This window comes from Castor canadensis, chromosome X (genome assembly GCF_047511655.1).
Source record: "Castor canadensis chromosome X, mCasCan1.hap1v2, whole genome shotgun sequence".
In the NCBI taxonomy this organism is placed as follows: Eukaryota; Metazoa; Chordata; class Mammalia; order Rodentia; family Castoridae; genus Castor; species Castor canadensis.
In genome coordinates this window covers 5647067-5661351 of record NC_133405.1, presented here as the reverse complement: position 1 = coordinate 5661351, position 14285 = coordinate 5647067, and the positions used below count along the sequence as shown (strand labels likewise).

Genomic DNA, 14285 nt, shown 5'->3' with positions numbered 1-14285 from the left:
GTGATTGACCTAAAGTTGCCCTTTCATTCATTACCATGTCATTATAATCTGATTGTACTTTTAAATTATCTCCCCTGTGGTTTTCACTTAGGTGGTTATATGTAAAAACATGCATGGTAGGGATTTAGAAATCTGATATAATCCAACTGTACATCAAGAGCAGGGAGGCAGTGCTTGGGTAGGAATCTTTAGGAACTTCCCCTTGAACTCCAAAAACACTAAAACCACAAAGGAATGTAAGGTACATGCTCTCTGAGATGATCTGCTCTCCTTTATGGGGTGTTTCCTTCCTTCTCCTAATAAACTTTATCATTCTGAATAAACTTTACTATTACTTTCACTGTATTTCACAACTTGTCTGAATTCTCTCACAGGATACAAGAACTGAGAAAATGGGACAGACCTCTTATAATAGTAGGATGAATTCAAGACTGTCTCATTTAAGTTCCAGGGATCCTTGGATGGGTACCTCTTCAATGCTGTATCCCTGGAGCTAGCACTGTTTGTTGGGTTTCTAAGGAAACATAATGACAATAACCTGGATGAGGAGAGTATCCTGATGCCAGTGAGTATACTTTTCCTCACCCTGCAGCATGGCGGCCATGGCTCTGGACTCTGTGGGTATGTTAAGTGGTGTCCTGAGAAGGAGCCTAATGTGAACTGCAACTGCCACCAAATGTGCTGAGCACCCGGGACACTGTTCTCAGGAGTGTCTGTGTCCATTCAGATGTGTAAGGCGGCACTGGACTTAGTTCTATAGCTGTCTGGAGAGTGTAGATGGACACAGCCAGGCCTGGGCTACCCTGAGGTTTGTGGTAGCAGTAGCAACCCTGGGCTCCCTGGGACTTGACAGGAGCTAAATGAATTGCATCACAACCCGAATGTTAATCTGTCTTATTTCCCTAGAAGTACAAGTGAAGCCCCATGTAGCATGAGGAGGTAACTAGTGGCAGGGCATCAAGGTAGCCATGATGTTTGCTGAGCTCCTACCCTGGGTCACAAACTGTGCCAAGTACTTGATAAGATGAGGTCATTTTCCTATAGAAAAGGTAAGTCACGATTCTTTTTGTCTCTGAAATCTTGCATCATCTTTGAAACAGCCCTTCCCTTCCCTTGCCTTCCCTAGCTTTCCAAACTCTTCCATCTTGGTTTTGTCATCTCAGCTCTGAGTGGGCAGTAAGCAGAGTCTGGTGCAGGCAAGCCCAGGTGCTGTCAGAGCTAGAAAGTACAGGATTTCTAAAAGCTTCCACCAGAGGTCACCTAAGCTCTGGTGTTCACTAACACTGCTTGAAAGGTGACTCATTTCCGTAAAAACTATTTTGTAAAGCATAAGCTTATTTATTTTTAAGTAAAATAGAAAAGCCTAATCAGATCTTTGGAATCTTATAATGTCACTGAGTGAGTGGAGACTGGGTTCTTTCCCATTTGCACTGTAGTTGTCTAAATGAGGGGATTACATTTGTTCATTCCCTTTTCCCTTGATTTGCTCTCTTCCTCTTTAATCTAGGAAGGATTTCTCCCAGACCTAGCTTTACAAAGTTCCTCAGGGAAAGGACAGGACTATGGCTGTTTGGGAACAAGAAGTCTCCTTGAGGGAATTCTCCACATGAGCTTCAGTGAGGTCAGGGGCTTCTGTTCCCTTAGGCCTGCCCCTCATAAATCCAGAGCCTGTCCCATGCTCCCTGCCGGCACTTTCAGGCTCTAACAGTGTATGTTTCTTGCAAAGAAGAGCCTATATCTTGAATGTCAGAAAGAATTTCATTCCCTTCTGCCAGGGAGACAGGAACACCATTTCTGAAGTCAAAGCCAGGGAACAAGACAGGCTGGGAAATGCTGTAACTGAGGCAAGATAGGTAAATGGGTGATAGGGAAATTAAAAATAATAAATATTAAAAGGGCCAGAGTCAGAAATTAGAAGAAGGAAGTAAACTGAAAAAGCAGAGTAGCAAGCTCCCTTAAAGGCAGACATACAGGGGCTAACTGTATTGCCTTTTCTTTTGAGACATTAAGAAACTGCAAACTCCTCAAATGGATCGAGAGATGGAGGGCACATTTGGCAAATGGAAGTCCTGAAATTCACCCATTGTCTCTGTGTTTTGGAAGTCCTAAATCACATCTCCATGTTGATTGACATGCTTTACCAAGAATTTCAACTCTGTCTTTTACCAAGACATGAGTTCTTTTTTTTTTTTTTTTTCATTTTTCTTTTATTATTCATATGTGCATACAAGGATTGGTTCATTTCTCCCCACTGCCCCCACCCCCTCCCTTACCACCCGCTCCGCCCCCTCCCTCTCCCCCCCCCAATACCCAGCAGAAACTATTTTGCCCTTATTTCTAATTTTGTTGAAGAGAGAGTATAAGCAATAATAGGAAGGAACAAGAGTTTTTGCTGGTTGAGATAAGGATAGCTATACAGGGCATTGACTCACATTGATTTCCTGTGCGTGGGTGTTACCTTCTAGGTTAATTCTTTTTGATCTAACCTTTTCTCTAGTACCTGTTCCCCTTTTCCTATTGGCCTCAGAAGACATGAGTTCTTTATGTCCTGCACATTGTCGCTTTTTACTAGAAGAAATGTGGTATTTGGGGAGTAGCAGATACCTTGTAGAATCATGATACTTTGCAACATCATTAAAAAGCCTATCAATATAAGAAACTGCTCTTAGCGCCCCCAAGGGACCAATAAAAACACTTCAGGGAGCAAGGATTATCAGAAAGGATTCTTGCTAAAAGACAGACATATTCACATGTTTTCAAAAGTCCTCAAAACCTACAGCTAGGATTTCTCTCCACTGAATCTTGCAGCTTATGTGTTGCATTTGAATCCTGACCAGGATCAAAGTTTAAAGCCCCAAACCCAGCCCTGACCTTTCCACCTGGGCAGAAACCACCAGTTTGTCCCCAGCTGGAAGCCTTGTCTAACTTTCTTACTGATGAGACTTGAGCAGTCACATAAAGAAGCAGTCTTTAACATGAGTTCTAGAATTAGAGTGGCCTGATTTTAATCCCAGCTCCACTGTCTGATCATGAACCACTGCTAAACTTCCCTGGGCCTCATCAGGAAATGTGTATCCCATAAACAGCCAATCTGGGGGGCCCTTCCCAGCCTCCAGTAGTTCTGCCTGCCTGGCCAGTCTGTAATCCATGCAGTTTCAGATACAACCTTCCTTGCTTGCTCCAGTTTCAGGCCAGATGAAGAACAGATGCAGAAATTACTGGCTCCCCTGAGACCTATGCCATAGCTTGTGAATTTCAGAGATTTTCCATCTGTGCCAAGGAAGTATTTTTGTTTATGAAGCTACAGCCTGTGGTAGGTGGAGCTTTGGACTCTGCTCAGATGATGCCTACCCAGCTGCCCAAAAGGCCCCAGGCAATCTCTAGGCTTCATGAGACATTTCCTTCAGGGCCCCTTCTATGACCACAGGAATCTATGCTATTCTGGTCTTTCATTTCCAGAGTAACTTGTCTTCTATATCAATAAGCTACTTATAGAGTAAGTTCCTAGAGGGATATAATAGCAGAGTGGCATTAGCACTTCTCACACCATTATCAACCCATAGGGAGGCCCAAAGTCATACAAAAGTTGTCTCTCTTTTCTGTAATATCCTTGTGAAACAAATACATCCAGACTTTTCAACTCATTGGGTCCTCACTGCTGCTTCAGAGATTGTATACCATTGTTATCTGCAGTGCACAGATGCATAAGCTGAGGTATGAGGTCACCACTGGTGCAAGGGCTCACAACCAGCAGAGTTGGAACTTATCACCAAGAAGGAAGCACAAGGCCATGCAGGCATTTTTAGGGGATCTAGAAGCAGGGCACCAAAGGGTGCAGTGACCTCACTTACTATCTTTCCCAGTGATCCCCATGGGAATTTGTGCTTCCTGCCCCCACCATGTTTGGTTCTGTGAGGTCAGACCTGCACTGTCCAATATAGTCATCACTGGCCATACTTGGCTATGTATATTTAAATTAAGATAAAAACAGAACTAAAAACTCACTGCCTCAGTTACCCTAGCCACATTTCAAGAGCTCAGTAGCCTCATGTGACTAATGGCCATCTTTTTTTTTTTTTGCTAATGACCATCTAATGGACAGTGTTGGCAAGGCATACTGGTTCCTCAAGTGGGAATGGTTCCACCAGGAGACATAATAAGAGTCCCATTGAATTACAACCCATGGTTGACCACTGAATTACAAGTCACATGCACTTTGGACTCTTAATACTATGGGAGCAGCAGGCATGAAGAAGAGTCACCATCATGTCAGACCATTGGCCCTGGCTATCAAGAGGAGGCAGGAATATTCTTATACAGTAGGAAGACAGAGGGTGCGCTTGTTACCCACATGTTCCCCTTGAACATCTTGACAATCCCCTGCCTCATTTCTATGGTAAGTGGACAGGGAATTTTTCATAGCCTGAGAAGTAATGGAGAGAAGTGTCTCATCCTCCTCAAGGATGAAGGTCTGTTACTCCACAAGCTAAATCACTGAGAGAGGCAAAGGTGCTGGCTGAGACTGTTCCACTCTCAGTCTAAAATGGACAGTAGATGACAGAGGCCATGAATATTAACCCAGTACAGTAGAAGGGGCCATATATTATTCCCTCTATCTTTCCCACATGAAATGCCTTAGGAAAAGCCAAATACTGAAGGTGTTTTTTGGCAGTACTGAGGTTTGAACTCAGATCCTTGAGCTTGCTAGGCAAGCATTCTACCGCTTAAGCCACTCCACCAGTCCCTGGAGTTTTTTTTTTTTTTTTCATCAAACAGCATGAGCTTCCTATGTGAAGCAAGTCAATCTGCACACTGTAAAGGGTGAACTGTAGGGGATACTGTGCTGCCTCCCACATACCACCTCAAGACCAATGTAATAACTCCCTCAGCTGCTAAGAGTATTGCATGGTATTGACTCATAGCTAATTCCCTCCAAAAAATAGTGAAAAGGGTCAATGAAGGTTAAAGAGTAACAAGCTTACCCACCTGATCTCAGCCTCCATTAGGAATGTCTTTGCAGGATATTCCCTACTGCAGCTTCCTATGGAACTGGCTGAAAATTCTGATTCAATTTGGTAACATCAGAGTAACACCTTCTCCCTGATTCTACTACCTTTACTCTCCTACACATGTGACTTTGAAGACTTCCTTGTCCTACCATGTCAAGTTATAGAGAAAAAGTAGTGGGGTCACCAAATGCTTACCAGTTGGATTCCACAGCCTCCTCTTCCAGCATTCCTTGCCCATGTATGTCCTGGGACCTCCAGACATGGGTGTGTACTTTCTTGTGCACGCATAGTTGAGGACCCTGCAGCTAATGTTAGGTGGTGCTAATTGTTCACCTCCTTGAAAGAGGGAAAAATAACCTGGGAAAAGGCAGACAAGAAAACCTATTAGTCCACACACAAGGAAGTCTGTGCTTTCAAGGATGGCCCTCCTCTTTGGATAGAGGTTATGTCCTGTCCCTCATGTGCTCAAGATGACCCTGTTCAGCTTTCTCCCAGAAAGGGAAACTGCCTGGTGCTGCAGAATGCCACCTACAGGTCTGCTATGTACTATGAGAACCTGGCTCCTCAAGGAGAATGGCTATTGACCGTGTCAGTTGGGAAAGTCTTTCACCATGGTACTGCTTCATGCCCGAAGTCTGGGTTCTTTGTTTCCCTGCCTGAGTGTGGAAAACCCTGTTGGGTTAGGGCAGGCTTTGCAGAGAACTCTTCTGGCTCACTGGCTGCCCCCCTGTTCACTGCTGCCTTTCTAGAAAAACCCCTTCTCAACTTGGCTTCATGTTTGCACCAAAAGCAGAAGGGTAGAAAAAGGTTTGCTTTCTTTTGGAAGCTGGTACTGTGGGGCTCCTTGACTTCTTGGGTGGTAGGAAGGGCACTGGCTAGAAGGGGGGACAGTTTGGTATGAATCCAGCTCTGGGCCTTACCCTTTGTCCACCATGATTGGCAGAGGCCTGTGGACTCAGAGTACCTGTTTCGGGGGAAGCCACAGAGAGCCAGACTTCCAGAGATTGATTCCTAAGGTCCCACTGCCGAGGTCCCTCATTTTCCTGTCCCACAGGCTTCTTGACTATCCATCTCTTAGGTTTCTGCCAGACTGGAGCAACACTGACCTCCAAGCTGGTGTCCTAGATGCTCACTGCTATCCCACCCAGTCCCCAGTACTCATGGGTCAAGGCTGCCTTGTCCTTCTGGGGAGAATAGAGATGTGGAGGTGCAAGGCTTCCCCTTACCTAGCTCTCAGGGCTGATGGACTGTGGAAACTCCCTGTCACTAAGTTCCCCCCAGAGTATCTGCAAACCCCTACCTCACTCCCCAGTGCTGTCAGCATAGTGAGGGAAGCCTCGCCACAACCCTTGTGCATCCACCATGGGCATGACGGCTGCTTTGATCACTGATTTTGGAGAGGTTCCATTCAACTTGGGGTCTTCTTAGGAAAGCACCAGAATAGGTGCCAGCCCTTCTCTAGAGACAACCATTCCTCCAAGCCTTGGACTCTGTATGTAGCCACAGTGTCATCTGTAGACTGAACCTGGGAAGTGTCATGCTGGACTCTGCACCATCCTTTGTCAAAAGTCAGCAGATATGGCTGTGATGTATAAAGTACAGATGTATGTCAATGTCTTCTGCAGCTTACCCATGGCATGTTCATTAATTATTCATTAATTATTTCTGTAACACAAAATACTCCATGTACAGTTGCTGTCACACACAATTTTTGTGTCAAAACGGGTTCTCAGAAGATTTCCACTTGCAAAAAAGAAGGAATATACATACTTTTCACTACTTCTTCAACTTATTTAAGTAAAATTCCTTAATAAGACACACAAAATAAAAATAAGACGACTCTGAACAGTGGAGAGAAGGAAGATAGGATTGGAACCTTGTAGCCTGAGGCACACCAGAGCACCAGTGTGTGGTGATATTTCTGGGGGTTTTATGTTGTTTTTGTTTTTTAACATCCTAGATTCCCAAATATGATGAAAAGGCTGGTGACCAAAAAAATACCAACAGGTACAGAGAAAAGAAAAAGAGAAGAAAGGCAAGATCAGCAACATGGGAAAGGAACAGAAAGGAAGGGAAGGAATGAAAAGGAAGGGAAGGGAAAGGAAGTGAAGGGAAGGGAATGGAAGGGAAGGGAAGGGAAGAACTGCAAAAATATTCATAAATACAACAGACTTGTTTTTTCTTCTTTAGTTTTCTAAATTATAGAAGGGAAGGGAGAAAGAAAAAACAAACCTAAAGTACTAGCAAAAGCATAACCTAACTTAACAAAAAACTTCTAGACAATAACCTCTCTAATACAGTCAAATACCACAGAAAAAACTTGACTCTCTCCCTCATCCAGTAAAGTCCACCTTTAGAGCTTAGAGTACCACCCTGGATAACTTGTAATGACCCTACTACCTACCAGTGTAGTGTCAGAGAAGGCTGAGCAGAGAGCTAGTATTTTCATCCCTGGCAAGTGGTAATAAGACCTATCTTCCAAGATGTCAGTGTAGACCACATGGAGGGCAATAATGAGACATCCCTAACCCTAACAGATGGAGATCTCAATGCAGGCCCAGCTCAGAACCAGACACTAATATAGTTTTACCCATCCCCTTTCCTCTAACTATGGTAATATCAGAGGATACCAGCTAAAAAAAAGTTTAAATAAGATCTTGAGTTTAATAACATAATATAAAAATGTCCAGATTTCAATAAAAAACTCACTCATCATACCAAGAATGAGAAAGATCTCAAAATGAATGAAAATATACAATCAATAGATGTTTACACTGAATTACCCATTAAAACTTTAAAAAATTCTGAAGTATCCATCATAAAAAATGCTTCACTGAGCAATTAAGAGCTCACTTTAAAAAATTAAAAATAGTACACTAGTGGAATGGCTCAAGTGGTAGATCACCTATCTAGCATGTGTAAGGAGCTGAGTTCAAACCCCAGTATCACCAAAAAAAAGAAAGAAAAAGAAATTAAATATAGAAACTGTCAGTAAAACAACAGAAAATATAAAGAACCATATGAAATTTTAGAATTGAAAAGTATAACAGCAGAAATTTTAAAAACTCAGTAAGACCAATCACCAGGTGCTCACACCTATAACCTTAGCTACTCAGGAGGTAGAGAGCAGGAGGATCATGTTTTGAAGCCAGTCCCTAGCAAATAGTTCACAAGGCCCTATCTCAAAAATACCCAACACAAAAAAGGGCTGGTGGTATGGCTCAAGGAGCAGAGAGCCTGCCTAGCAAATATGAGGCCCACAAAAAAAAAAAAAAAAAAAAAAAACCTCAGATCATCAGTAGCAGAATGGAGAGGATGGAAGAAAGAATCAGCAAACTGGAAGATAGAACAATAGAAATATCCCATTCTGAAATATTGAAAGAAAACACACTTTGAGAAAAATAACCAGAACTTCAGGTCCCTGTGGAACTATTTTAAAAAAAGATGTAATGTATCATAGGGTTTCCAGAAAAGAGAAAGATGGCAAAGCTAAAAACACAAAAGGAACAATAGCAGAAAATTAAAAGACATAAGCTTATACACTTATGCAGCTGCACAAACTCAAAACAGAATAAACCATTTCAAATTTCTGAGAACTAAAAACAGAGGGAAAAAACCTTAGAAACAGTGAAAAAGAAAAGGACACATTACCTTTATGCACAAAATGATTCAAAACCATGGAGTCCAAAAGTGGCACATTTTTTGAATGCTCTGAAACAAAGAGCTCTCAACTCAGAATTCTATATCCTGTGAAAATATACTTCTAGCATAAAGAAGAAATCAAGATATTTTCAAGTGAAACAATTTTCTCCAGTAGATGTAACCTGAAAGAACAGATAGTGGAGGTGCAGCCTCTAATCCCCATTACTTCAGATGTGGAAGCAGGAGAACTGCAAGTTCAAGGCCAGCCTAGGCAACTTACTAAGACATCATCTCAAAAATAATTTAAAGAGCTAAGTACATAGCTCAGCATAGAATGCTTGCCTAGCATGCAAGAGCCTTGAGTTTGATCCCCAGAACAAAAGAATAGATAAGGAAATTATCTAAATAGAAAGGGAATAATAAAAGAAGGAAATCTCAGAATATCAGAATGGCAAAAATGTTCATAAGTACAATAGGCTTGCTTTTCTTCTTCAGTTTTCTAAATTATAGCTGTCAGAGCAAATATTTTAACACTAAATTTGAAAACCACGGGCCTAGACTACTGGTATTAAAACTGTGCTCATTGATGTTACTTTATATACCTTAACAAGTAAATGGTCCAAGAATAGGTTGGGAGGAAGAAGAGTGTGAGAACCAGACCCTGTTTCAGCTGAGCAGCAGCATGACTATCATCTATTTGACAGGTTTAACTTCCATCAGACCAAAACATTCCATGACCACAAAGATCTTAAAGTCAAATTCTAGACCTCAGAATAACTGACATCCTCCAAAGAACATCCGGACCTTTGCCAAGATCAAATCCCAATACCTGGAAAACTGTTGAAAATCTCTGAAATTTACAAAGCTTAGGAAACAAGAAAACTCTTCAGTCAGTGTTGCTGGAATACTTTCCAACCTGCAAATGGAGAAGCCAAGACTGAAAATCCAGTGCCCAGAAGGAGACTCAAGATGCAAAGCTCTGTCCTAAAGAATCCCTTTGAAGAGAGTAGCATTTGTGCAATCTGGTTTACAAGAGAGGAGACAGACACAGAAAAATTAGTAACAGCCAACATCACACAGGAAGAAGAAGAGCTAAAATGCAAACCCAGGTCTTATAAAAGCCAAAACCAATGTTCTGGATCTTCCTTACACACATCTCATGGCCACACCCACCCAATCAGGCCTTCTGTATATCTCTAGTGTAGGAGAAAAAATAACCCACTAGATGCAAACAACCTGATACTTTGACAACCTCTGAGAAAAATGAAGTATACTGCTATGTTTTCATGGTAATAACCATTAGGAATCTGTGCTTGTCTTAATATCTATCATTATATATCTGCCTTCCTAGGTAATATGACTCAGGAATATTAGAAAAGTGGAAAAGGCAGGAATGGCTGGAGGAGGGAAAAGAGAGAAAAGCATTACAAAATATTGACCTTATCTTATACTCGCCAAACACTACATGGAACTTTCTGCCATGGAATCTGCTTGCTTATCCTGCCTCTGATCACTCACCACCTTTAATTCAGAATGAAGTTGGATAAGCCAGCCAGTAGACGGCACAATAAGGAACTGGTCAGCACATGATCATAGTCAAACACTAGCAAGTGTCATTTCACCCACCAAAGGGGCCTTTTTCCTAAAGCTTTCTCCAAGCATCATTTGCAAACACTCTAGTGGAGTGCTACGACATAACAAGGCCACCCACCCTCCTTTAGGGGCAGTATGACATGAAGCAGTGGGTGAAAGCCTAGTGTTGCCAAATCCAACTTGGCTGTGGACACTCATACAGCTCAGGCCATGCGGGAGATGCCTTCATGAACCCACATCACACCTCTCTTTGGTCATCAGCAAAAGCCACTCTGTAGCACAACTCAGTGCACCACATGGACCTAGTCAACTGGAAAGATCTCACTCTCAACAACTCCCCACAATAATCATCAGAACCTAGTCAACTGGAAAGATCTCACTCTCAACAACTCCCCACAATAATCATCAGAACCCAGAGACTTCCTGTATTCTCTCCAAACAGACCTGTAAAATCAGAAACAAGAATTGGAAACATCATCACAAGCTAAGGGAATGGGGCAACCTTTAGGTTACTGCAGAGGAAAAGGGCCCAATGTTGACATCATCGAGGACGGGAGCATGCTGCAGGGATGAGCCATGTGGCTGTGGAAGGCTGTTCCTGAGCCTCATGGGGTGATTATCCCTTCACACCTGCTGCCTGAATGCTTCTGGTCCAGTAGAGGCAGCCAGAGCTTTGTCATGTGACCAATAGGCCAAATGACCAAATCAATGGGTTCTTAGGAAGAGAACTGACTCTTTGCCTGTACTAATATTTATCATGAAACCCAGGTGATGGCACTGACCACTGCACCAGGGTGCACTCCAGACTCCTTTTCTACCCATCCTGAATTGGTCCAATCAAGTTTCCTAGGCTCCTCTACCACCACCTCACTCCAGCCACAAAACCCGCATCTCTAGGAGTATTTGACCCTCTCAGGCTGCCCTACACCATCTCCAACCCAACAAAATGCTTTTGATTTCAAAACCTAGCTGAAACACTTCCTCTTCTGTGATTCTTCCCAACTCCTCACCCAGAGTTAGCACTTCCTTTTTCTTCACATTTACCTACTTCCTGCTGCCTGGGAACAGGCTCTGTGTTTTTGAAGGTCAGCCTGGATGCTGCCCCAGAAGCCCTGTGAGTAACATGGAGGTGAGTGTGTGCCTCCAGGAAGCCTCTCACTGGACAATGTGTGCTGACTTGACTCTAAGGTGGCCCTGATGGTATGTCCTCAGACCCTCCCTCTCTCAGTCCACATACCCTTCAACACCCAGGCAATTTTCTAAAGTACCTTCCAGAAGTAGCTACCGGGCAGAGGTTGGGATTGCCTATGCAAAGATAGCCACTGGTCCACTCCAGGTGCTGCTCAGCTCATACCTCCTCTCTAAGGAAACCAGATTGGGCATCCACTTATCCAATCAATAAGGACTGCATCTCAGGCACTAAAAAAAGCCCCACATGACCATCCAGACCCAGCACAGTCCCCTGGAATGGGCAATCCATGCTGTACACCTGCCTTGGGAGCTTGGTTAAGACTCTTAGGTCAGGCTCAGCTTGCTTTCCAACTGTCCTTCCTTCCTGTGGAATCTGTAGGTGTTAGAGCCAGTAAACTTTGGTTCTGCTAAAACCTTTGTGCTCTGCTTCCTGGATGGTCCAAGCTGATACAGTTGGTTCCAGAGTGCTTGAGGAAAAGAGGTGATAAATTGGGTGTTGGTACAGGCTTGCCAACATCTGCCCAGCCAGTAATGAAGATGCCACAGGTGCTGGTAAATGGTATGCAGAAAGTCCTGAGCACAAGTTAGCTACACAGCTGCTAGACCTTTGTAGTAATAACCACTGCTGCAAAAGCCAGCTTTTGGAGAGGAAGTTCTTGGCTGGTGAGGGCATTCTGGCATGTGAAATGAATGTAAATGACAATTTCAATGACAATGGGAAGGGACAGCAGTGACTAAATTGCTTTGATGACCCACGGGGGGGGGGATTACTGAGAGGGCAATTAAGAGATTACTGAAAACTAAGTGGAAATACCAGTGTCTCCTGGTGGCTGACACTGTAGCCCCATATCAAATGGGGTTGAGCAGTGGAAGCTGAAGACAAAAACCGGGCTTCAATAAGGAGGCTGACATCCAAAGACAGCGGGGTACTCAATGGAGGCATGTCAGTAGCACAAAGGCCAGAAGCCCTGAGGGGAGACCTGCATCCTGGAACAGGTGGCGGGGACATAACAAAGAAAGACTCTGAATAAATCATTCCCCAGATGCTTCTGAAATTTCTGAGCCTGGCAAGCACCCATTCTTTCCCATGGAGCTGGTGTACCCACCCCACCCAAGGGAAGAACCACTGCATGAATCTTTTCCCCACAGACACCCTCCCTCCCAGGAGCTGTCCTCACCTGTTTCTGGCTGCCAGGTAGGGTGACCAACCATCTCAGTGGGGTGCAGGGATTGTAATGTTAACTGAAAGAGATTGCTAGACAATGCAGCGAGAGTTGGACAGACTGATGCCCATCCCTACCAGAGTGAAGATCTAGCACAGCACAATGCAGGCAAGGCATGGGCCTGGTAAGGGAAGAAAGGAGACATAGGACCAGTATGCACATATAACAGTGGTGCTGATGGTTCCATGGGATGAGACTCTAGGGAGTCCCACCACACACTGAAGGGAGATCAGGGACTAAAGGTGCCCTTCTGGAAAACACAATGAAATTCCTTGGCAAGGCCCTCAGTGGATACTATAAACACTCTAATGGAATCAGTTCTGAAGGCCTGGAAACAGCAAAGGTCCATGATGAACAGCAGTGAAAGGCCTGCATACCCTGGGCAGACAGTAAAGAAGGTTATCAAGGCTGAGGGAATCGACTACTGGAATTGCACAGATGAGGTGAGTACAAAAGAGCCCCAGGTGATTATGCTCCCTAGGAGGGCTCAGAGGGCACATGCTCCACTAAGGACATCAAGAATGTGGTAGAGAGAGGACACAGCATCACTCAAGCTCAGCGCTTGCTGTTCTACAGACAGGAGCTGTCACCAGGAGAGCCTGTTACAGAACCATGCTCACCCTGACCACAGTCTGCTAAGGATGTAGTTTCTTCCTCACCTTTGTCCTCTTGTCCTTGTCCCCTTGCTGTCCTAGTCCTTGTCTCCTCTGTGGCAGTATAGGCCAGGGATGGAACTGGGCAGCACTGAGCAGACAGAAGCTGGAAATTAGTACTAGTCAATCCCAACAAGAGAATGTCCACACATCATGGCTCCCCAAGGTCACAACAAATACATGACCCACATGGATACAGCTCCAAGTGGTCACTCAGAGAGAGCAAGAATGAATGATCGGGAAGCTGAGGATGGCCACCCCACCAAACCAGTCACTGACCCTGCCCAATTTCTGCCCCCCCCAACTCAGTTTTCAGATCTGTAATCTGTTGACTATAGTGGTGGCCAGGTCCCAGGAATTAGGACGCTGTAGCACCATGGCAAGGGGACATTATAATGATGTTGCATCACATTCCAAAGTGACCTATGCCTGTGTCCTGGATCCCTGAACACCAGCAAAATGGAAATAACCAAACAGGTGTATTGTATACAGTGTCCTATATGACGTGTATACCTGGCATCTCAATAAGCTCCATCTGAAGGTTGGTTGCAGGAAGACACCTATGCTTACATTTCTAGACAAAGGATGTTATCAGATTCAAAATGAGATTCTTCATTTGCTGAGGATTTGTCAGCTGGTCTTGCATGGAGAGAGGCAAAATACACCACAATGGGTGGAAAGGTAGTGAGATGTTAGGTTAATTTTCTTAGGAAACTTTCAGAATATAGGATAGTACTTACTATAATGAAAAAAACACAAGACAAGATTGTGAGATAACATGAACTCAATGAAATAAATGAACATTCATAAAAAGAAGCAGGGGAAACCTGGCAAGGTGGCTCATGCCTGCAATCCCAGCACTTGGGAAGCAGAGATCAGGAGAATAGCAGTTTGAAGTCAGCCTGGGAAAAAACATTTATTGAGACTCCATCTCAACCAATAAAAGCCGGATGTGGTAGTGTGCACCTGTCATC

At 43.8% G+C, this 14285-nt stretch overlaps 1 protein-coding gene across 5 annotated transcripts in view; it reads right to left on the bottom strand.

The window, feature by feature from the left end:
* Positions 1 to 14285, bottom strand: part of Ids (iduronate 2-sulfatase) — a 59687-nt gene that overhangs the window by 42563 nt on the left and 2839 nt on the right. For 2 of the 5 annotated variants that reach the window (XM_074063159.1, XM_074063158.1), the window contains exon 2: positions 5205 to 5366. In XM_074063159.1, the coding sequence (XP_073919260.1) occupies positions 5205 to 5366 (162 nt within the window). Of the gene's footprint in view, positions 1 to 5204; positions 5367 to 6309; positions 6592 to 13317; positions 13403 to 14285 lie in introns of all 5 variants that reach the window. The other 3 variants (XM_074063160.1, XM_074063161.1, XM_020177327.2) reach the window with 3 other exon arrangements.